Source organism: Pipistrellus kuhlii, unplaced genomic scaffold (assembly GCF_014108245.1).
Source record: "Pipistrellus kuhlii isolate mPipKuh1 unplaced genomic scaffold, mPipKuh1.p scaffold_m20_p_3, whole genome shotgun sequence".
Taxonomy (NCBI): domain Eukaryota; kingdom Metazoa; phylum Chordata; class Mammalia; order Chiroptera; family Vespertilionidae; genus Pipistrellus; species Pipistrellus kuhlii.
The window spans coordinates 69,590,311-69,613,491 of NW_023425529.1; the positions used below are offsets into that span (position 1 = coordinate 69,590,311).

Sequence of the window (23,181 nt, forward strand, 5' to 3'; positions counted from 1 at the left end):
AGATTACGTGAGAGGCATTCTTGCAAAATTAAGGACATCGGGAAAACCCATGTTTGAAAAAAAATTATCACTAGTGAAGAATAATTTCTTAGGTCATAGCCTTAATTGAATTGATACACTTTAAAATCTGTTAGAAATAGCCACCACCTTGGAAATCACTCTGTTAGCATCACTCTTTGCTGTCTGCCAGAACTACAGCTGTTGGCATTTTGATTGCCGTAAAAATGAATAGCACTCCACACTGTGGCACTCACACCCATCATAAAAGTTAAATGAGCGTTCTGTAACACCCGCTGGGGTGGAGCAGACGTGGGAGAGAAGGATTGAGCGAGCAGGATAGAATGTGTCACTGACAAATTGAAACTACTCCCTTAATATAGCGTTGTGTCTCGCTTGTCACCTGTATCTGTTTTGTTTTATTCAAAGCCATTTCAAAAACACAAATACTGTATTGAAACTGAGAATCAGAATGAATTATTTCTTTTATCTGTCAGACTTTGCCTCGTCACTGCTGTGTTTCTGGGTTATTTTCCAGTGCTGTAAGTACAGTTTGGTAAATCTTTCTGCAGAGATGCTTTCTTCAAAATATGACTGTAGCGAAAATGTGACTACAAAGAGCTGTCATTTCTGAGTTGGAAGCATTGAATTGCTTGTGGGTGTTTTGTGTTTTTTCCATCACAGAAGTTTGAGAGATTTTTGGTTTGTTTGTTTATTGTATTAATATGTTTCACTTTTAGTAATACTTTTTTTTTCCATTTTTGGTTTGGTCTCCGAAGGGTTAACATCATGGATGTCTTACTGCTGACATTTTACTCTCCAAACTAATTGAGACTGATTCTTCTTTATTAGGGGTTCTCTCCATGCTGGCCCTGCTCTTGGCAGTTTGTTCAAAGCAGGTAAAGAAGGGGTAGATACCGAAAAGAAAATGTAAAAAACTATTAAACTTATGAGAATGTTACTAACCTCTCTAGCAATCAGGGAAAAGGAGCTTAGCTCAATAAGATACTATTTCACAACTTTAACTTTACAAAACTTCAAATGGTCAGATGATACCAAGTGTTATGAAGGACCTGGAATGAAGAAACCTTCGTTACATGCTGAGGCTAATACCATTTGATACAACCACACTGAGGGCAATTTGGTAATATCTGGCGAAGATGAAGATTCCCTGTGATCCAGCAATTCCACTCCAAGGAACTCTCCCATAAGTATCTGTAGAGACAGCCCTCTATTAAAGAGTCAGTATTCCCATCCTTGGGAGAATGGGAGTCATTCACTGAAATGCATGTGAAAGATCTAAACCTTACCTATATCAACATGGATACATTTGAAAAACAAAATGATGAGTAAAAATTCTGCCAGGGCTGACCAGCAGCCCCTGAAGGACGGATGAACACATTACTCCGACACAGTTCCCCTGAGGGGGAGAGGGCTAAGGGGCTTACCTGACTCAAGGGTCCAAGCAGCCTCCATAGCCTTCCTCATTAGGCCTTTATTGGAATTTTTATCTTTTTTTATTTTTTTATTTATTGATTATGGTCTCACATAATTGTCCTTATTCCCCCTTTCCCATCCCAAACCCCTCCTTAGCCATACCACCCTGAACTCGACCAACTTGTCTGACCTCGGAATTTTTATCTTTAGATACAATCAGTAGGGTGAGTAATCTTGGGAGGACACATGTTTACATTTTCCTCTAGGCAAGGGCATCCAGGATTAAGATTAAGGATTTCAGTAAACACCCGAAGTCTGCATGTGCACAGACTTGTTTGGAAATATCAAGAAATAATTAGGGGCACTGCCTTCAACACTCCCCTAAGTCTCCCCTAAGTTGGAATTCTGATAAACAGGGCAGGCGGCCATCCACACACTTCCCTTTTCTCAGAGTCTCCTTACAACTTTCCAACTAAGTCTCATGCTTCCCCACAAAATTCCAGTTAGGTGCTTGGTAGGATGGCATCCCATGAAGGATAATGACAAATGGATCAAGTTAAAACTTCAGAATGTAGCATTTTTTTATGGATAGACAAAAAAATAAAAGTGTAAAACATACACTGGGCTGATAAGTACCAAGTTTAGGTTGTTTTCTTGGGAGGATGGGAGTTAGCTCAGGAATAGGACAGCAAAAGGTATTTGAGATCTTTAATTGTCTTTATAAGTTTTATTTGTTACGCAAGTACACAGGTTTTTTAATATTCTCTGAAATTTTTATATGCCTAAATTAGCCTATTTAATACAAAAGTAATATGCAAATTGACCATCACTCCAGCACACAATATGGCTGCCCTCATGTGGACTCAAGATGGCTGGCAGGGGAAGGCAGTTGGGAGGGACCAGGACTGCAAGGGAGGGCAGTTGTGGGCAATCAGGCCAGCAGGGGAAGGCAGTTAGGGGTGACCAGGCAGGCAGAGGAGGGAAGTTGGGGCAACTGGGCCTGCAGAGGAGGGAAGTTAGGGGCAAACAGGCTGGCAGAGAAGCAGTTAGGCATCAGGCTGGCAGGAGAGTTGTTAGGGGGTGATCAGGCTGGCAGGCAGAAGTGGTTAGGAGCAATCAGGAAGGCAGGCAGACGAGCAGTTGGGAGTCAGCAGTCCTGAATTGTGAGAGGGTTGTCCCAGATTGGAGAGGATGGGCTGAGAGACACACAGCCCCATGCACAAATTTCGGGCACCCGACCTCTAGTCCTATATTAAAAAGCTATTATGCTAATTAGACCAGACAGCTGAACAACCAGTGGGCAGGGGACAGGGCCAAGAGGCAGTCAGGGCTGTGAGGGCTGGGGCAGCCAGGGCTGCAAGAGCCAAGCTCCTTGCATAGGGCCTCTAGTTTATAATTAAAAAAGAAACCTGAATAAGGCTTTACTCCTGTATTTATTCATTCATTTAATCTGTCACCCACCAATCAGTTCAGTTAACCACTTATTATTGAACTTAAACCAAGTTGGGAGAAAGGAACAAAGTATAATTAGAAGACAGATTTAACAGAGATTTGGGTGTAAAGTTGCCGAGACTTAACAGTTGGTTGTATGTACATATTTGTGTATGGAGAAAAGCAAGGAATCAAGTCTGATTTATTCAGGTTCTTAGCTTGGCCTTGAACTGTCTGGAAAAAAGAGCAGGAATGATATTGAAAATGAGGGAAATGATGTATCTAACTTTATTTCAGGTGATATTATAGGTTGTTTTTTTTTTAATAAGCCTGACAGCCAATCTTAAACAAAACACCTTTAATCCAGGATTTATTTATTAAATATCTGCCATGTACAAGGCACAACCAATACAAAGAGAATCCTTAAATTTATGCATACTCTTTTTCATGAATATTTTTCTTTAAAGTTTATACCATTAATTTTTAAGCATCATGGTACAGTTACTGCTCCAGTAAATCCAATTGGGTAAGCAATTTCAGCAACCTTCATCAAGTTATTTAGTAACTACTTGAAAAAGATTGAGAACCCATTAAAAACTTCAGACCATGCAAATTCATTTCTGTTTATAAATTATATTCAGAAGGGAAGTTAAAGGTGGTTATCTTAAAAACATCCCAAGTAGGTATAGTATATTAATTGAATATTAGCTGGATAAAGGTAATCTCAGACATTCCTATTTTTTAAAGTTATTTAGTTCATGAAACAGTAAATATGCAGCTATATAGATAATTTCAGCAACACTTTGAATGTAAATATTTTTAATATCTATTTTTAAATGTATTGATTATTTTTTTAGAGAGGAAGGGAGAGAGAGAAAAGTTATTTGTTTTCCACTTACTTATGCATTCATTGGTTGCTTCTTATATGTGACCTGACAATAGTTCTAACCCACAACCTTGGCATATCCTGATGATACTCTAACCAACTGAGCTACCTGGTCAGGGCTGAATTGAAATATATTTTTTTAAGTAAATTTTTATTGTTCATATTATTACAAATGTTCCTTTCTCCCCCCCCCCCCCCCCACCATTGCTCTCCTCCACCAGGTTCCCACCCCACCCTCTGCCTTTTCCCCACTCCCCATTGTCCTCATCCATAGGTGCACAGTTTATGTTCAGTCTCTTCCCACCTCCCCCTCTCCCCTTTTCCCCAAGAATCGTCAGTTCACTCCCCTTCCATACCTCTGATTCTATTATATTCAACAGTTAATATTGTTCATCAGATTTTTTTTTAATTTCCTTGGTTTTTAGATTCACTTGTTGATAGTTACGTATTTGTTGTTCATAATTTTTATATTTATTTACTTTGTCTTCTGAAAGAACCCCCTTCAGCTATTCATATAATTCTGGTTTGGTGTTGATGAACTCCTTTAGCTTTTTTTTTATTAGTGAAGCTCTTTATCTGACCTTCGATTCTGAGTGATAGCTTTGCTGGATAGATTACCTTTGGCTGTAGGTCCTTACTATTCATCACCTTGAATATTTCTTGCCATTCCCGTCTGGCCTGCTTGGTTTCTGTTGAGAAGTCAGCTGACAAACATATAGGTGCTCCTTTATAGGTAACTACCTTCTTTGCTCTTGCTGAATTGAAATATTTTTATAAAATTAGACATATTGGTGTATTACCTCTGTCTGTCTTTTTCATAGCTTCCCTGGCCTGTTGATCTACCTTCACAAGAGGGAAGTGGCCACAGAGACTAATAATGAGTCTCAAAGAGCCAGTTACTGCCTGAGTTTCCGTGACTTGCCTAATCAGAATATTTCAACAAGTCCTGGTTTACCTTTTCCTAGGTCCCACCTAAATCTTCTGTTCAAACCTCTGCATTTTAGTCCTGTTCTCAATAGAAGCACGAATTCGCAAACCTAAATCTCCTTTGGTCTCACTGTTCTTACTCCATAGATATCCTCCCAAGACTAATAATGTACAGAGGCCAGGAAAATGAGTTTGGCTTCCACTCCTGTGTGCCTAGAAGACCCTATGAGCTCAGCTGGGCTCCTGGGGAGCCTCATGGGAATTAGAAAAGTATCAGACCTTTCTCACATTGCCTTTGCTCTACCATACCCCAGTATACAGCTATTATTTTAGTTTTGCTATTTCCTCGAGTGCTGGAGAAATAAGCCAAAGACCACAGTAAATTAACAATAAAGGCATAATTCCCTAGAGACTTGAAAAAAGATGTCACTTGTTGCTTCAGTGTGACTGCCAGTCAGCCCCTTTGATGTAAAGCATCTGTTCTCTTCAAGGAAACAAGAAAGTCTGGTTCTTCTTTCTAGTCTGTGAAGTAGGAGGTGGTGTCATTTGTTGTCTGGAGCCACAAGCCCCATGTTACTGGGTTGCAAGCTGCTGACTGCCTTTGTTAACATGCTGAAGATTTCATCGGCTGTCTTTAATAAAAGAGGATGTGTGTGAGGGAAGACATCAGCCGTTGCAGTTGGGTTTCTGTTCTCCAGCCCATGACTCATGGCTGGCAGATGGCAATGACACCCAATATATAACAGACAGCCAGTCACCTGAACGTTTTGCATTTCAGTTATACAGTGAAGCAGTCTTTAAGTCTGTTTAGAAACCTTACTTGCTCTTATCTATATATATTTATATAAATAGGTAATATGCAAATTAGCTGGGGCACCGTAAGGCATCACGACCAGCTCAGAAGGAGCTTCGCATGTAGATAGGCAGGAGGGGAATGCGTGCCACCCTCAGCCCCAGCAGCTGGGGGGAGGCTGGGGCTGGGGAAGGGCCGGAGCAGAGACACAATACACAGGGGTGCCTGCTCTGAGCCTCTGCGGCACAGCTTGGAATACGCACCCACCCCAGTGGACACACACCATGGGGGATTCTGTGTGGGAGCTGCCAAGGAAACACCTTTTCTGACCACTCATTGGCTAAGCTTCCAGTACTTCACTCACAGTGCTCTTAGTAACTTGCATAATAAGAATCCAAGAAGGTAATCTAGGGTTTTTCCACCTCATTTCTGGAGGAAAAAAACAAAGGTCTTCTGCTAGAGCAGCTAAGAAATGTCATATCCTGCCCTAGCTGGTTTTGCTCAGTGGATAGAGCCTCGGTCTGCAGACCACAGGGTCTGGCTTCGATTCTGATCAAGGGCATGTACTTAGGTTGCAGGCTTTGCATGCAGGAGGCAACCAATTGAAGTATCCCTCTCACATTGATGTTTCTCTCTATCTTTCCCTCTCTCTTCCATGCTCTCTAAAAATCAATGGAAAAATATCCTCAGGTGAAGATAAAAAAGAAAAAAAAGAAATAAATGCCATAGCCTATGAAAGAGACATCTTGAAAATCCCTAAAGTTGTCACTTTTTTGTGGTGAAGGAACTGGAGTCCATGTTGATGAAAACACTTCAGTGGCTACAACGGCCGGCAGTGGCAGCAGCAGATGGGGGTGGTGCCTTCCCCTGATTAGCCCAGTCACCCGTAGGTCACCCTAAGCCAACAGTAGTACACCCCCTGAGGGCTCCTGTGAGAGGGGGCAGGCTGGACTGAGGGACCCCCCACCACACCCCAATGCACAAATTTCATGCATTGGGGCCTCTAGTTTGGTTATGAAAAAGCTTTTAAAAATTTTTATTTTGTCCAGTAAATCATTTACTATTCTGTTAATAAAGCTTTATCTGAATATGTACTGCCTTAAATAATTATGGGCAAGAGAAGAATTCTGTTTTATGGGAGGATAGACATTTGATCTGACATATTTTGTTCTATAGGAACTTCATTCTCTTATTAAGAAAAAAAATCATTTCAGAAGCTGTAAAAGCATATAATCTAGGATCTGGAAATGACTTCTAGAAGAGCGTTTTTCAAATTTTAATGAGCATACAGAGCACCTGAATATCTTGTTAAAATTCAGAATCTTACTCAGTAGGTGGCACCTGAAATTCTTCATTTCTATTAAGCCCCTAGGTGATGCTAATGTCCCTCCCTAAACTCTCATTTTTGTAGCAAGGTTGGATGACCTGAAGGCAGTCAGTCCAGTGGGCATCCACTAAGCTACCCATGAGATTGCCGTAGAAGGGAGATATGATGGGCTTAAAAGATAAAAACCCTATCTTTGAGGAGAGAAAACAACCATATAGGGAGAAGGTAGTCTATACCAGTTTTAGTCATAAATTTTTAACAGACAAATGAAATTATTTATGTCAAATGACACTTTTAAAGTAGTTACCTGAGGCAATGGGTATGTATGTCACATATGAGCACACAGCATGTCAATTTCATCAGTTTCCAGTTATGCAAATAAGAATCTGTTACATAATATATGTGCATTGATTTTCAAAATAACTTTTTTTTTACTCTATTAAAATAGGTACATTCAAACCACAATGTTTCCTCTGAAAGTAGTAATCTATTTCTAGTTAGATACTTGCTTAAAAATATTGAATGCGCCCTAGCTGATGTGCTCAGTTGTTTGGGTGTTGGCTAGTGCACCAGTGGGCTGCCAGTTTGATTCCTGGTCAGTGCACATGCCTGGGTTCCCCATAGGGGGTGTAAAGGAGGCAGCCTATCAGTGTATCCCTCTCACATAGATGTTTCTTTCTCCCTCTTCTCCTATCTCTGAAAATCAATAAAAAATAGTTTAAAAATTGAATGATTTTCTTCATATGCACATTTTTTTAGTTTACTTGGATTTTTATTCTTTAGGAAACACAGTAAGTATTATGTAAGCTTCCATGAGACCTATTATCTCACATGAACTTCATAATGTCAATTTTTGATTATTTTTGTTTAATGAGAAACATGCTAATGTGAAAAATGCAAAATTAAAGTTATTTGAAAACACCAATATAATTAGCATATCAGACTCATTTTGATATCAGATTTAACTTCTTAATTGTATTTTCTTATAATAATATTAACTTTTTTTTGGTAACCTCTGAACCTCTGAGTGTTTTTAAAAAACCCATTGAGTTGGAATTCTAGCTAGGTACAGACACTCCGGTAATAAAGTTATTCAAGAAATAACCGCTATCCCTCAGGGACATCTGGTTTCTCTCCGCCCACCCACTGGGCCTCTTCTTTGTCTGTGAAGTAAGGAATGGTCTCCAACCCTTGTTCTCCCTCCCCATTTCCTCTCTTCCTACTCAGGATAGCAGGGAATTAATCTATTTAGCCTCTCTAGTAACTCCAAGACTGTGAATACACTTCCCCATCCGTTTAGTAGCTGTTTATTGGTTGTGATGCTAAGCTCTGTGAGGGAACATCATTCAGAAGTGTGTTCAAGCATCAAACTCAAGATAATAATGGTGGTATGCCAACACAGTTCTCTTAGGAAGACAGAGTAGGAGGTGTTATTTTAGGTTTCCAATGTGGAGATACTCACTGCACATGTAATTTGGAGCTGTGTTTATTTGGAGTGCTGTTTAAAATTAGATACTGACCATCTGTATTTTTCTTGATAAGTGTGGAGTCGTCCAGACTAAAAGGTTCTTCGAAGGTTAGTAACAGTTTATGTTTGCAACATTCCTTTTGGAAAGGATGTTGAAAAGTTGGAGAATAATGCCCAGTAGTTGAAAACTTAAGAGAATTTTGGTATACATCCAGAAACATATTATGTAGCCATTGAAATAAAAAATTGTAAAGTTTGTATAGCCACATAAATATCACAAACATGCATTTGCTTTATCTCAAGCACGGTGAGTCAAGAAAAGTAAACTTGACATTTGTAGAGTATCTACAATGTGCATGAACTGTGCCACATTTATTTTCTCTTATCTTTCTAACAATGTGCAGAAAGTTGATATTATTTCAATATTTCATAAATGAAAGACCTGAGACACAGATATATTAGGGGACTTCACCAAGGTCATAGCAGTGGCTGAGTGAGAACTCAGATCCACATCTCAAAATCCAAATCTGATCCTTTTTCCCCAGTTGGTTTATTCTGAGCTATTTACCCCTCTCCCCAGCACTGCTTTGGTTCAGAAATAATTGTTTTTACAGTAAAGAGTAGAGTCATATGAATTCAGCTGGAAAATGCATGCATTGTGAAAATGCTAAATCATAGAAATAATGGTGAATTATTTTAGGTGGTATCAGATTTGCCAGGACAATTAAGAGTTGACATCATCTGAAAAATGGAAACATAATCTTAGCATAAACACATTTTGTTTTATCTGATATTTGAAATATGCATTTTATGTAACTGCCAAAGTATTAGCTACTCTGTAAGCCAGAAAGTTCCAGGGACAAGACAAGAGCAACAGTACAGCCCTTATTCATTGATAGCAAGCAAAATATTTTTTTCCCTTTGGAAAGGAGTGTTATTAACTAATGTCTGAGAATTTGGGGAGGGAAACCCTGTTTTACTAGTGCTACATAACATACTTTTTTTTTTTTAAGTTTGCCTTTCACATGATAACTTTGTATTACAATTAGCACAAATTACAGAAAAATCTGCAAATTATTTTTAAACAAATAGCATAAAACTTCTCTTATAAAAGTACGATATTTTATCTATTACTAGATGTTTTTACTTTGCTGTATTTAGAGTAAATACCATTAGGTTACAAACTGGCTTAAAAGTAAAGACTTTGTCTCATTAAATTACTTGAGCTAAATTTGGAAAGGACTATAATGGTTTCATTTGAATTTTTTTTTTCAGGATAGTTTACCCTGAAAACATCAGTAAAACTTTTATATTTTACTTATTTATGTTTTTATAAATGGCATAGAATATTGCTAAGGAGAGGGAACAAAGGTGGGGGAATGGAGGGAGTCAATGGGGGGAAAAACACAAAGGATCCATCTGTAATACGTTCAACAATAAAGATACATTTTTTAAAAAGAATTTTAAAAAGTGGGTGGACACAGAAATGTGTCAAATTTTCCCACTTAATATTGTATTTCTTGGTGCTGAGTTGACCAAAAGTTTAATTTTGTCCATCTGAAATTGTATCCCCCTTTTTCCCAGGGTGGGACCACTGACTAGGTTTCTAGGTTTTCATATGTAATCCATTCTTTCTCATTAAAGACGAAAACTGTTTCTCTAGCTGCCTGCCCTTTTTACAAAGGCACAGAGTACACAGATTCTGTTTGGAACCTTTCCCCCCCCACCCCCCTTCCTTCCTAGTTATCTTTGTCTGTTTGTATAAATCGCTAAATTGCTTCCATGAAATGCCTCCAGCCATAAGGGAATCATTTGCATAAGTGGATGAAGATTTTTGTCTTCCTCAAAGGAAAGCTTGACGTGGCCTCTTAATCAGTTTCCTTCCTCTCTCTGGCCTTAGTATCCGGCTGCGCTGATGAACCTGGGAGCCATCCTGCACCTGAACGGCCGGCTGCGCCAGGCCGAGGCCAACTACCTGCGGGCACTGCAGCTCAAGCCCGACGACGTCATCACACAGTCCAATCTCCGCAAACTCTGGAACATCATGGAAAAGCAAGGCTTAAAGACTTCCAAGACCTGACAGGAGCCGGGCCTCCCCCTCCTCCACATTTTCCAGCTGGCTTCTTCACCAACAGGACTTCCCAGCAGGGCGAGGACAAGAGCTTTGTTTGGAGCCCAAGGCCAGGGCAGAGGTCACCGGGGTCACTGCCTCTTAGCTGTGGACACAGCCCTTAACACCAAAAATGGGGGGGAACCTTGGAAACCTCCTGAGGGATGTAATTGTTACCCATAGAGCTAAACCAGAGCACTTAACAAAGGATCTCTCGGCCTTCTTAAAGAGGGGCGGCCTCTAACTTCCAAATTTGTGCATTTTTGAAAGCTAATTTAGAAATCATATTGTTTTCCTAAACACTGTGAGAGGAAGCCAGAGTGTCCATGCAACCACAGGAAACTATGAAGTGTTCGGAGGGAGTGATTCATGTGTCCTTTGGACCCTCGGAAGCCAGCGGTTGTCCAGACGCTGCTGCCTTCCCTCTTTGGGGCGGCCTGCTTATCAATTTCTGCATCTTAGAAAACTACTTTTTTTTTTAATAAGACGTCATGCCCTGTGAGAGTCTACACCTGTTTCCTGACTAGTGCACATAACGTGTTATGATTTGGATGTCAGTCTTCACTTTTGGGGGAATCATTTGCTTTTCATGACCGGAAAAGGATATGCAGAGTAGAGTAATTAACCCCCATTTCACACCAGTATTGTAGGAGGGGGTAGGGAGGCCTCATATTGTACTTGTCAGGCAGGCATTTTTTTTTTTTTTTTACTTTAAAGTCGCCAATATTTACACGCCCTCCCACAAAAAAATTGCCTATGAGAATTCATTGTATTAATTATTAGGCTTTTGAAATTGCCTTTTAAAATGGCTATTCCTGGTTAATGCACATGTTAATGCATATAAGGACTAGAGGCCCGATACATAAAATTCATGCAAGAGCAGGCCTTCCTTCCCCCAGCTGCCTGCACCGACTTTTCTCTGGCACCCGGGACCAAGCTTCCCTTGCAGCCCGGGCTTTCCCCGGAAGGTCATCTGGTCTAATTAGCATATTACACTCTTATTATTATAGATTATAACTAAAGGAAGCTTAAAAGTGTTCTAGCTCCAATAACTAACCAGCAGCTCTTAGACAAAAGGGAAGGTGCTTTGTGCTTTCCAGATGTTACTGGTTAAAAAATCAAGTCTGCTCAAAGGAGTGTATAATCATGGTTACCAATGACTTTGTATTTGGGAGATGTTATTATGAAATGCTAATATTTTTCTAATAGGTACCAGAACAGTAATGCTGATATGGTTTTAAGGAATTGTTTTTATTGTATTTCTCATATTTTGCTCTTCCCAAAAAAACATAAAAATGACTTCTTATTTTAAGCTGCAGTAGAGTGTAGCATTCGCCTGCGTGTTTCTAGGTCTTCTGCCAAGTGCTTTTTACAGTTGAAAAACATTTCTCACTAGCAAATTTAGTATTTTGTTTCATTACCTATTTGTAACCACTTCCACGTTCACTTCACAAGTAAAAGAGTATAAAAGATGTAGAGAAGAACATTTGAACATTTTTTTTTGCCTTGCAGTCAGACTTTGCTACTAAAAATTAACTTTGTGAAAATAATAGCCCACTATTAGTTTCTTCATAAGGTAGAAACACAATACTCTACATATTTATTTATTTATTATTCTACAATAGCAGAATAACAAAACAAAACTTGACTCATCAAGCCAATTCCCTGCAACTGAAAATTAGCTTTTTCTCCTTCACACTCATGCTCCATGTATATATGGTCAGCATTCCCATTAAAGGGAAGCTACACATGCAAATGCATCGTACTACTATGTTTTCGCCATACTTTATGTTTTTCTGCATATCTGAAGACAGTGGGATAAAGAATTTGAAGTGGTGTTCTTATGGCATTAGTGCTTTTGTAAGAAGGGCAGATGTAGTGAGAGAGATTTGTTGATGGCATTAATAAGAAGGCCCTCCTACTATGTGTAGTATTTTGTAAACATTTCACTGAGGGGCCAAAAGTTAAATTATAACTAAATCACTGTGTTCTCAGAATGATATTTAACATTTAGCAACAACAAACCCGTGGTCAAACCAAAAATAGGGGGTTGAAGTGTATTTTTCATCTTCTACTGCATTGGCAATTGCAAACAAATAAATAAAAAAGGAATTTAATATAAGGATATACAGATGAATTCAATGTCTAACATTTTTATTTATTTAAATATTGACTTATGATGATTTCCTAGTTTTAACACTTTATGTCTTTTTATTATTATTGTTCTTCCTTTCAAAACACTTGGTTCTTAATAGGTTTGCTAATTGCACAGTAGAGGCACTTCATATTGACCCAGTTCCCAAGTAGCATTAATAATTGGGCCTGTGTCATAAAATGCATGGATCTCTAATAACGAAATGTCCCTGACACCTTTTATTACAGGGCTGGGCTTAGACCAACTTGGGGGGAGGGGAAAAGGGGAGCATAACAGAACATGGTCAAAAATGTCTCCGCTCAGGGATTTATGGTGGATTATTGCAGACAGTGCTAAAAATATAGAGCACAAGACAAGTTTACTAAATTAAAATTTTATTTTTTGAGAAGCTGTTATTTGTATAAATTATCAAGATTTGTAGGCTTTCCTTTTGTAGAAATAATTGTTTTATGTGCCAGAGAATTTCAATTTTGTTTTCAACAATAAAGCATTGATAACAAATATGTTGTTGAAGCCTTTTTTCAGTTTTCCACAGCAACAACACTTAAACTCTCTTGAGTTTTAGCAAAACCAGGAGATGATTTTTAAAAGGTGGCGATTGAGAGTCAAATAGAGACAGAATGTAGTTAATGTATAATAAGAATTATTAACTTTTAGTAGTTACAGTAGCAATAAGGGTTGCTGATGTTGTCATTGGATTTTCCATGTTCAGAAAGATGACATGATCCTGGCTGGTGTGGCTCAGTTGGTTGAACATTGTCTCATGCACCATTCACTGAAAGGTCACCAGTTCAATTTCTGGTCAGGGCACATGCCCAGGTTGTGGGTTCGATACCCAGTTGGGGTGTAAGCCAAGTAATGTTTCTCTCTCTCTCTTTCTCTTTCTCCATCCTCCTCTCCCTTCCTCTTTAAAAGAATCAATAAAGCCCAGCCAGTGTGGTTCAGTGGTTGAGCATCAACCTATGAACCAGGAGGTAGGGTTCGATTCCTGGTCAGGGCACGCCCAGGTTATGGGTTCAATCCCCATTAGGGGGTGTGGAGGAGGCAGCCAATCAATGATTCTCTCTCATTTTTGATGTTTCTCTCTTCCTCTCCCTTCCTCTCTGAAATCAATAAAATATCTATACAGTATATTAAAAAAATAAAAAAGAAAATATGACATGGGTTTTGTTTTGTTTTATAGATGAACTATAGAAAAATATTAGGGAATATCCCAAGCAGAACCAATTCCCTACTTCTCAAGTTGCTTGGTAAAAATGGCTATAATTAGAAGAACCCAATTCTCTAGCTTTAGTCCTGGAGGAAAGCATAGTCCCAATCTGCTGAGAGACGGGTGTGGTGCATTCAGGGGTCAGTTATAAAGAAACCTTGGATTCCAAGCAAGGTGCAAATTGGCAGGCAGAGAATTTGATAGTCTTGAGAAAATTGTCATATATATATGGAATGATTGTGTATTGCCTGATTCTTTTTATTTCAGAATAAAATTTACAGTAGCTATAAAGATTTTATTTTCTGCTAAACAGGCTCTGGATGTGTCAGGTTCTGTTCCAGTTTTAGTTAAGAAAACCGGGGCTCAGCGGTATGAAATAACTTGTTCAGGTTATAAGCTAGCAACCAGCAACCCTGTCCCCATGTTGTGCTATGCTTGTATGTCTCCTCTCACGTGAGCACTCAGACCTTAAACCCAAGTTGAAGATGAGGTTTTTCACCTTCCTTGGCATTTCTCTAGCTATTTCTTTTTCTGCATTTTCTGCCTCTCTCATTGCAGATGATCCTGAAGATTGGAGAGATTGCTACACTCTGAATGTTTATGCTAAAAACAAACAAACAAACAAACAAAACTGATGCCTATAGGTGGTATGGAAGTAGGGGATTGATTGGGTCATGAAAGTGAAGCCTCGTAAATGGGATAAATGCCCTTGTAGAAGAATCCCCAAAGAACGCTTACCCCTTTGTCCAGGTGAGAATACAACAGGAAGTTTGCAGCCCAGACCAACCATGCTGGTATCTAATCTCAGACTTCTAGCCTCCACAACTCTAAGAAAGAAATTGCTCTTGTCTACAAGCCACCCAGTTTTGTTATTTTGTTATAGCAGCCCAAACAGACCAAGATGGAGGTGATGTATGAAAAATTATATTACAAATTTAGAGTATGAAAGCAAAAAAAAAATAAAAAATAAAAATTCATGTAACTAAATCCATTTACTTACCACCTAAGGAATGTAAGGCTCCTAAGTTCAAGGAATGAACCAAGATCCCAAGACTAGTTAGTAGCAGTTACACAATAGTTAGTAAGAGGTCTTAGTATATTAACTAAGTGCATAATTGACTCCAGTTTTTAATTTAAATGTTATTTTTCAATTACAGTTTACATTCAGTATTATTTTGTAACAGCGTAGTTGCTAGACATTCATATGCATATAAACTATTCCCTTAGATATTTCCAGTACCCACCTGGCATCTTGCACAGTTATTACAATGTTATTGACTATATTCACTATGCTGTGCTTTACATCCCCATGACTATTTCATAACTATCAATTTGTACTTCTTTATCCCTTCACTTTTTTTCACCCAATTCCCTCCCCTTTGGCAAATATCAGTCTATTCTCTGCAACTATGAGTCTATTTCTATTTGGTTTGTTTATTTTGTTCTTTAGATTCCACATATAAGTGAAATCATATGGCATGTGTCTTTGTCTGACTTATTTCACTTAGCCTAAGACTCCTGCAAATGGTAATATTTCATCTATTTTTATGGCTGATTGATCCCCTTTTTAAATTAAGGTATAGTTTTAACTTGGATTAAGACACTATCCTCTGAGACCAATGAGGGAGGGGCCATGTCTGTCTTTCTTGGCTTATTTTCTCCTGCCTGGCACATTGTTGAATAAACAAACATAAAATACACTGTAAATGAAAATCTCATGTTATTTGCTCATGACCAATTTAATATTTTAAAAAATCACTTTCTACCAAGTTGAGATTTGGGGATCCAATGTCTCCTTGTATTTGAAACGTTCACCTCGGTGAGAACAGTTCTCACATAGTCTTCCTTTCTAGCACAAAGGAAGGAAATGCATGGAAGTCTTGGCTATTCTTTCTATTGTAAGGAACAAGGGTTTCTGTAGATAATTAAAGCATTATCATCCAATTCATTTGTATGTAACTTTTCGAGATGATTTTTCACTTAACTTAAATATTATTGTCAATACTCTATCATTTGCTTCCCACTACTTAACACCCAGCTCAGTTTAGTGAAGGGGAACAACTAGAAAGCTTGGCTTTAGCGCTGGAACAGCCACACTCTGTGAGGAGAGAGCACGTTGAAAGGGCAGTGTAGTTGTGCTAGTTCTATTTTGCAGTAGAGAAAGCTGCATGTGAACCCGGACTTGAAGCTTTTCTTGCTATCGTTTTGGGTGGTCTTCCTGCAGGATGAAATCAGAGGCCTTTGAATCAGCTTTCATTTCATCTGCCACTTCACCACATATTGGCCTTGTGTTATTGTTTTTGTTCCATAGAGATTTGAGATATATTCCCCCGCCCCCCTCCCACCCTAGAGCATTTCTGAAATTTGAAGTCTTTTGTTAACTTAAAATTTCTGTGAAGTTTTTCTTCTAAGTTTCCCAAACATCCCCCAAAAGTCTTACAACTGGTCTTAGATGTTATTGTGTTATTTAATGGTCTACTTCCAAAGAGTGGAGGGAAGAGCTTTTGTTTAGCAAGAAAATCTTTGAGTCAAATGAGAACTGAGAATGTTACAAATATGCGAGACAACTAGGTGAGGTGGAAGGCTTCTGAACAGGCCTTCCAAGCTGTGCTGCTTTGGCATGTGATTATTTTGAGCTGAAGGAACTTAAAACCCTGCAGGCTCAGGAAACTTCTGCCACTCCTTTAACTACCTAGAAGATTATAAATTGGGAGTCTTACCCGTAATAAGAGTTATTACCAGAGATAACTTTTTATGATAACTATATATAGGGCAGGGCAAACTTCTAATTACTGAACATCTGCTCTTATCTTCCTACAAGTTTTCCTCCACCCCTCTGAAGCCCCAATGCATCTTACTTTATTCTTAAATTCAGTATGTCATATATATCTCATTTGGTCTTCTGTCACTGAACTTCTCATATATGTAGGGGTCTCAGATTCTGTCATTTATGGAGTCCCCATATGTGTGTATGTAATTAAATTTGGTTATTTTCTCTAGTTACTCTGCCTCAAGTAGATTTATCATGAGGGAGCGAGAAAGAAACATCCATGTGAGAGGGAAATATCAGCCAGCTACCTCCTGCACGCCCCCTCCTGGGAGGCTAGCCTTAAAGGGTAACAAGCTGGCATTCTTTTGGTGCATGAGAGAATGCCCAACCAATTGAGCCACACCAGCCAGGGTTCATGTGGATTTAATTATTAGGCCAACTGAAAGATTCTAGAAGGGTAGTAAAAAATCTGCCCCCCATCCCCCAACAAGGTCATTAGAACAATGTCTATGGGAATCTAAGAAGTTAATGTAATATCTAAAATGGTATTTGGGAAAAGCTTCTCGAGATTCCAAAAGGAGAAAGTAAAAGTGGAAAAGGAAGAGACAGGCACACAGGGAATTGACCGTTAATTGACACTGTGATTAACTTCATGTTGTAGAGGTATAGGGTTTGATTAGAACAATCTGAGACTGTGTCCTTCTTGGTTGTCCAAACATCTGCCAAGATCAAACCACTATGTTGTAGAGGGAAAACATCGTGTAATAAATAAAAGTGTGGATGATGTGATCACAGGAGAGGCTAGAGAAATGTTCAACCAATTTGAAGTCTAGTCCAGAACTGGCTATCTATTCTGATCTGAAATATATTTATTTTTTTTCCTATCTCCTTTGGATTTGACAGGAATATCACTCATTCAGACAAGGCTATCAGCCATTCTCCAGTCAGATGGATAGAATGAAGTTCTGCATTTCAAGTAATAGCTCAAGAATTCTAGAAACATTTTTTTAAACAATTTTCTTTCTATCATATTATATCTTTTTCTTTTTCATCCTAGAAGACTCAAAATGAAGTAACTCCTCTGAGAACTTTCTCTTGGTAATATCATTGAGCAGCTAGAGACTAGAGTGAACACTTTAAAACATGTATGGAGAAAGAAATCAAATACCTTATTTTCCGGCGTATAAGATGACCGGGCGTATAAGACGAACCCCTAATTTTACAGTTAATACATAGGTTTAGGCCTATATTCGCTGTATAAGACTACCCTCCACTTCTGAGGCAACACCAGTTCTTTTTTTAATAGACCGTCTCTCTGACTCTGGCCAACCTGAGCAGGCTTTTTACTAGAACACAGTGTAGCTTAGGGTACAGAACATGTATAATTTGCATGCATAAAAAGCCTGCTTGGATTGGCTGAGTTAGAGAGGTGGTCCGAGCAGCCTTGCAGTGATCGAGTTGGAAAATTTGTTTAGCGGCATATCCAGACGATTTTCGGGATCAAGTTGGAAAATTCGTTTAGCGGCATATCGAGAAGTTTTTTGGGATATACTCGGCGTATAAGACGACCCCCAATTTTCGGATGACTTCGTTTCAAAAGTCGTCTTGTACGCCGGAAAATATGGTAATTTGTTTCCAAAAATACAAAAAAAATATAAAATAATTTAAATGCCTCCCTTTTCAGTTTAACACTCCTCTCATCTAGTGTAAAAGATTATTTATTACCAGAAAATCAGAATCAATGCAGGAGGGAAGGGATGAGTGAGTGATGTGAATGGGGAGTGGAAACGTGATTATCTTTGATTTTAATGTGGGCCCTTTTTTCTAACCCTATTTGGTAAGTAATAACTGTATTGATCTAGTAATAATTAGCTTCTAAACTCTGCAGACATTGACTTATTAAATTACATAGAGCCAATTAATAATCTCAATAGATTTTCAATTTTAAATTATTTTTGTGTTATTTTAAATATGTCATTATGCTTTATGTCTGCATACTTTGTTTCCTTTGCAGTAGACTGTTATTCTCTAAACAGGCCTTTGCATTTAATGATAATGACAATTCAGGAAATTTCACTAGGATTATGATGTTTCAAAGTAAATCTTTTTAGAAATCTGTCCTATGCCACCAAATATTTAGATATTACTACATGGTATTATATTAAAATATAATTGAATAATTTTGCATTATACAATATGGGAGAGTAGATCAATGTTAATCTTTTAAAATAAGCCATTGGATTTAACTCTCCAAATTACCCTGTTGATTATATTTAGAAAATGTGAATATACCAGCAAAAAGTGAGTCAAGGAATTTAATTTGTTGTCACTTCTGTTTATAAAATTCACTAGAGGCCCGATGCATGAAATTCATGCAAGAGTAGGCCTTCCTTCCCCAGCTGCCAGCAATGGCTTTCCTCTGGCATCTGGGACCTGGGTTTCCCTCTCTCAGCCTGCAGGCACCCCAACTTCATCTGGAAAGTTGTCCAGAAGGATGTCCAGTCTAAATAGCATATCACACTTTTATTATTATAGATTATTATCTGGACTTCTATCTGTTCCAAAAATTTGCTCTGAGTGATGCTGACAATGAGTTAGTCTCTACTATATCTCAAGTGGCCATAAAGTAATACTCATGGAAATCATAATCACAACATCAGAGAGCAAGAGGGAACCTTGGCTTTGCCCTCTATGCTTCACAAATGAAGCAGCTATGGTTTGGGGCAGTCAATGACTTAGCTAAGATTTCATGTTCACAGTAGATCCAATGTAGGAGGTAGAATGTTGAAGTACTGACTGCAGGTTATAAGCTGCATGGCCCAATACCGCCCATCCAGAGCTGGTGAAAACACCCCTTGTTTGGAGCAGAGGGAGACACAAATCTTGCCAGGAAAGATTTCATCATGGGTTTTTCATGGATGGCATACATAGAAGTTATTACTACCTGAAACCCCTATCTCACTAAATTCAATTTGAGTCTGTGGTTTAAAAACAGAACTCTTCACTTGAGGATACGTTTATGAATCACACCTAACCAAACACAGCTGGTGTAAGTAAAAGTGGCACACCGAAGCATTTGGGTAGATTGAACTATTTCCAAGGACCCATTCCAATCCTCTGGTGACACTGCTTGGTTATTTCTTGTGATCCAATGTTAATTTGCCTATTGCAGTAGGTGCTGTGTGTACAACGTGGAAGATTCCAGGAGATGTACCAAATTGGATGTGATCCTTTGTGAGGAAATTGGTTAGCCTTTCCCCCTTTGTTTTACTGGAGGCTGTTCTATATAAAAGGTTTTTAGAGTGTACTTGCTAAATGAAAACTCTTTGGAGGTCAGAGAATAAATGTGAACTATGAATAGCTGTTATTTTCCCATTGCAGTGAAACGACAGTATACATATTTGCTGCAACCTTTCACTAACTTTGTCCACCTTTTCTCCATTACACACACACACACACACACACACACACGTGTATGCACAAATGTGTGCACACACACAAACATACACACCACACACAGTGGCTGGGAGGTCAACAACTAAGCATGAGTTCAAACATAAGCATCTATACATTTGACCCTCCAGGAAAGGAAGTCATTATGAGGAATGAGGCATATTTTAAGTGTTTTGGTTAGCAGAGGAAATAAAGTGAGATGAAAGTTTTTGTCCTTAGGTGAGTGATTTAAGTCCAGATAAACAGGAGTCAAAAGAAGATGAGGGTGGACATTTCTTAAGATACTGTTATAAAAACTGTGGCTCATATCTTTCACACTTGCCAGTGACTGCCACAATCAAACTACTGCTGTGATTCATCGAATCACTCCTTTATATATGTCACTTTCCAGTCCTTATTTGGAAAAAGAAACACCACACGGATAAAGAGAAGATATGACGAATGTAGATTTGCTGCTCTCCATTTTTAGGATACAAGAAATTGCCAAATTGACCTTTAAATGTCTTCATTTCAAACATACTTCCTTTTGGAGATTAGCCAAATCATCAAACTGTATGGACTTTCTAATACAGGACACGGCACTCTCAATAATTCTGAACACTGTGAAAATGAGGTGCGCACTGAAACACCCCGATTGTGTCATCTCTCTCCTTAGGCCCCAGGTCCCCAGGTGACATTGTGTCCCATTAACTGATCCCTCTATTCAACTTGCTGCTTTGGATTTCAAGGCAGTGGGCTCCCTCCCATAGATACACATGAAAATGAACATAATTTTAATTATTTTGTTCTTTCTCATGCTCAAGATTTTGTTCCTCTTGTCATTATATATATATATTGCATGCAGAGCATTTTACAGTTTTCAAAAGGGTTCACAGTCTTTATATTGAGCACTTGAAAACAATTTGGCAAAGTAGATAGGAGAAACATACAATTATCTTCCAATTCAAACTACAGATAACGATTCAGAAGCTCAGAGAGCGCACATGACTCACCCAGGATTGCATTCAGTATGAAAGCAGTGAGTCTCCCAATCTTAGAACTTCAGTCTAAATTAAACCCTGGGCCCGCATTGATGGGTATGTGCACAATCAATGCCCTAGTCTCTAAGGATCAGATATGATTGAGGAGAGTTTCCATCTAAGATTTGCACACTTAACACTGAAGACAAACTGCATTTCTGCATGGTGAGAGGATTGGGGAAGAAGCAAAAGATTGCTCAGTTATAAAACACATAGGCTTACAAAAATAATTTAACTTTGGTCCAAGCGCCCTGTTATCTTTCTCTCTTTGCTCATGGGGGGGTGGGGGGAAGATTCTGTGAAAATATTATACCTATTGAAGCTTTGTCCTGCAATCCAGGCATCAGCTGTGCTCAGACAGACGATTGCCATTCATCCTCAATGGGATTTTTAGTGCCCCTCCCAGTTTTTGTGTTTACCCATCTCTCACATTTTGGGGCTCTTAGCCCCATTTCTGCTGTTCTCTTGTGGTTTTCACTTCTTTTTGCTCCATGAAGCACTGGTTACAGAAAACAGACTCTTTTTCCATTTCTACCCAAACCTCTCACATTTTTGTCTGTAGCCAGCTTTAAAGGTTGGAGGTGACAGAGTGGATTTAATTGAACATCCTTGTTCTTAAAATTTCTCTAGCCACACGTGGAATTTCTCATCAGTTACCTCTTTCCACCTGGTTTTCTCTCCCTCTCAGGCAGTCCTCTCTGCATCCTGTACCACAGTCTCAAAACACCTGTTATCTTCTTATGCAGAGGCCTGCAGTCCCATCTTACTATAAGGCAATCAGATTATCCATGTGTTTTCCAAAAAACAGAGTTTAAAAACTGGCAGCCCACAGGCTGAATTTAACTTCTACACATGGTTTAAAAAATGTGAACAAATGTTTAGGAATCAGTGTTTTCCAACAAACAAATAATCCTACTTAAGCCCGGCTGGTGTGGTTCAACGGTTAAGTGTTGACCTAAGAACCAAGAGATCACTGGTTTAATTCCTGGTCAGGGCATATGTCCCAGCTGTGGACTCCATCCCTAGCCCAAGGCGTACAGGAGGCAGCTGATCAATGTTTCTCTCTCCTCTGGATTTTTACCTCTTTATCCCTCTTCCTTCTTCCTCTCTCTCTCTCTCTCTCTCTCTCTCTCTCTCTCTCTCTCTCTCTCTCTCTCTCTCTCTCTCTCTCTCTCTCAAAATCTGCTTCTGCTCAAGAGGCATTCAAGCACAGCATTGCTGCTGTAACAAAGCCACTTCCGCCATTAACAGGTGACTCCAGCATCTACTCTTAATGTATATTTTTATCCACTACTCGTCTTACAAAGGGGCTTTGGGGATATTCAAAGATGATGATTACCTAGAACTCTTTAAATATTTGCAAATTTCTTTAAGACTACATTTTCCATCATATCTTTTTAAAAATTGAGTTGTTTCCACTTTCCAGATATTATGAAGAGTGCTGCTATGAATATTTGTGTACAAGTTTTTGTGTGGACACGTGTTTTCAATTCTTTTGGGTGGAATTGTGCAGTCACAGAATAACTCTACATTTTGTTTTTTGAGAAGCTGCCAAACAGTTTTCCACAGTGGCTGCAGCATTTTACTTTCCCACCAGCAATGGATGAGGGTTCCAAGTTCTCCGTATCCTCACCCATACTTGATCTTTTCTGTTTTATTGTTTTGTTTTGTTTTGTTTTGTTTTGTTTTATTAACATAGCCATCCTAGTGGGCGTATATCTCATTGAGTTGTTTATTTGCCTTTTTCTGATGGTTAACATCATACCATTATTTAAATTTTATTTATATTAATAATAAAGCTTACAAATGAATTGGGGAAATAAGAGGCGATATTATGAAATATTTCTTTCTCTTTTCTCTCAAGCAGTTTTAATGTTGCTAACAAATGCAACATTAAATAATGCCTGACTCATAAAACTTAACTCTTCGTTAGTATTTGACTAATGGATTTTTGCAATTTATCATGTCAGAAAGAAAGAAAAAAGGACCCCTTCTTTATTATGCAACATATTGCCTCAGAACAGTATTACTTTTCATATCCCTTATCTTGCAACCCTATCCCATTCAGTTACATTTATACAAATAGTTTTAAATGCCTCCTACTGCGGAATTTAGTTTTGATTGATGAAAACCCAGTCTCAAACCTATGAGAGTGAGCTGCTGAGGGAACCAAAAAATGAGACAGATGTTTAAGAACA

General features: G+C 38.7%; 1 protein-coding gene across 2 annotated transcripts in view; it reads left to right on the forward strand.

Annotated features, from left to right (window-relative positions):
- The window catches only part of TMTC2 (transmembrane O-mannosyltransferase targeting cadherins 2), a 412,316-nt gene extending 392,917 nt beyond the window's left edge, over positions 1 to 19,399 (forward strand). Inside the window, exons 12-13 of one of the 2 annotated variants that reach the window (XR_006742882.1) lie at positions 10,167 to 10,484; positions 19,380 to 19,399. Coding sequence is in view for 1 of the 2 variants with exons in the window: in XM_036456331.2 (XP_036312224.1) it covers positions 10,167 to 10,346 (180 nt within the window). In the remaining variant the exon portion in view is untranslated. Of the gene's footprint in view, positions 1 to 10,166; positions 13,033 to 19,379 lie in introns of those variants that run through there. The other variant, XM_036456331.2, reaches the window with a different exon arrangement.
- Positions 19,400 to 23,181: the final 3,782 nt, after the last annotated feature.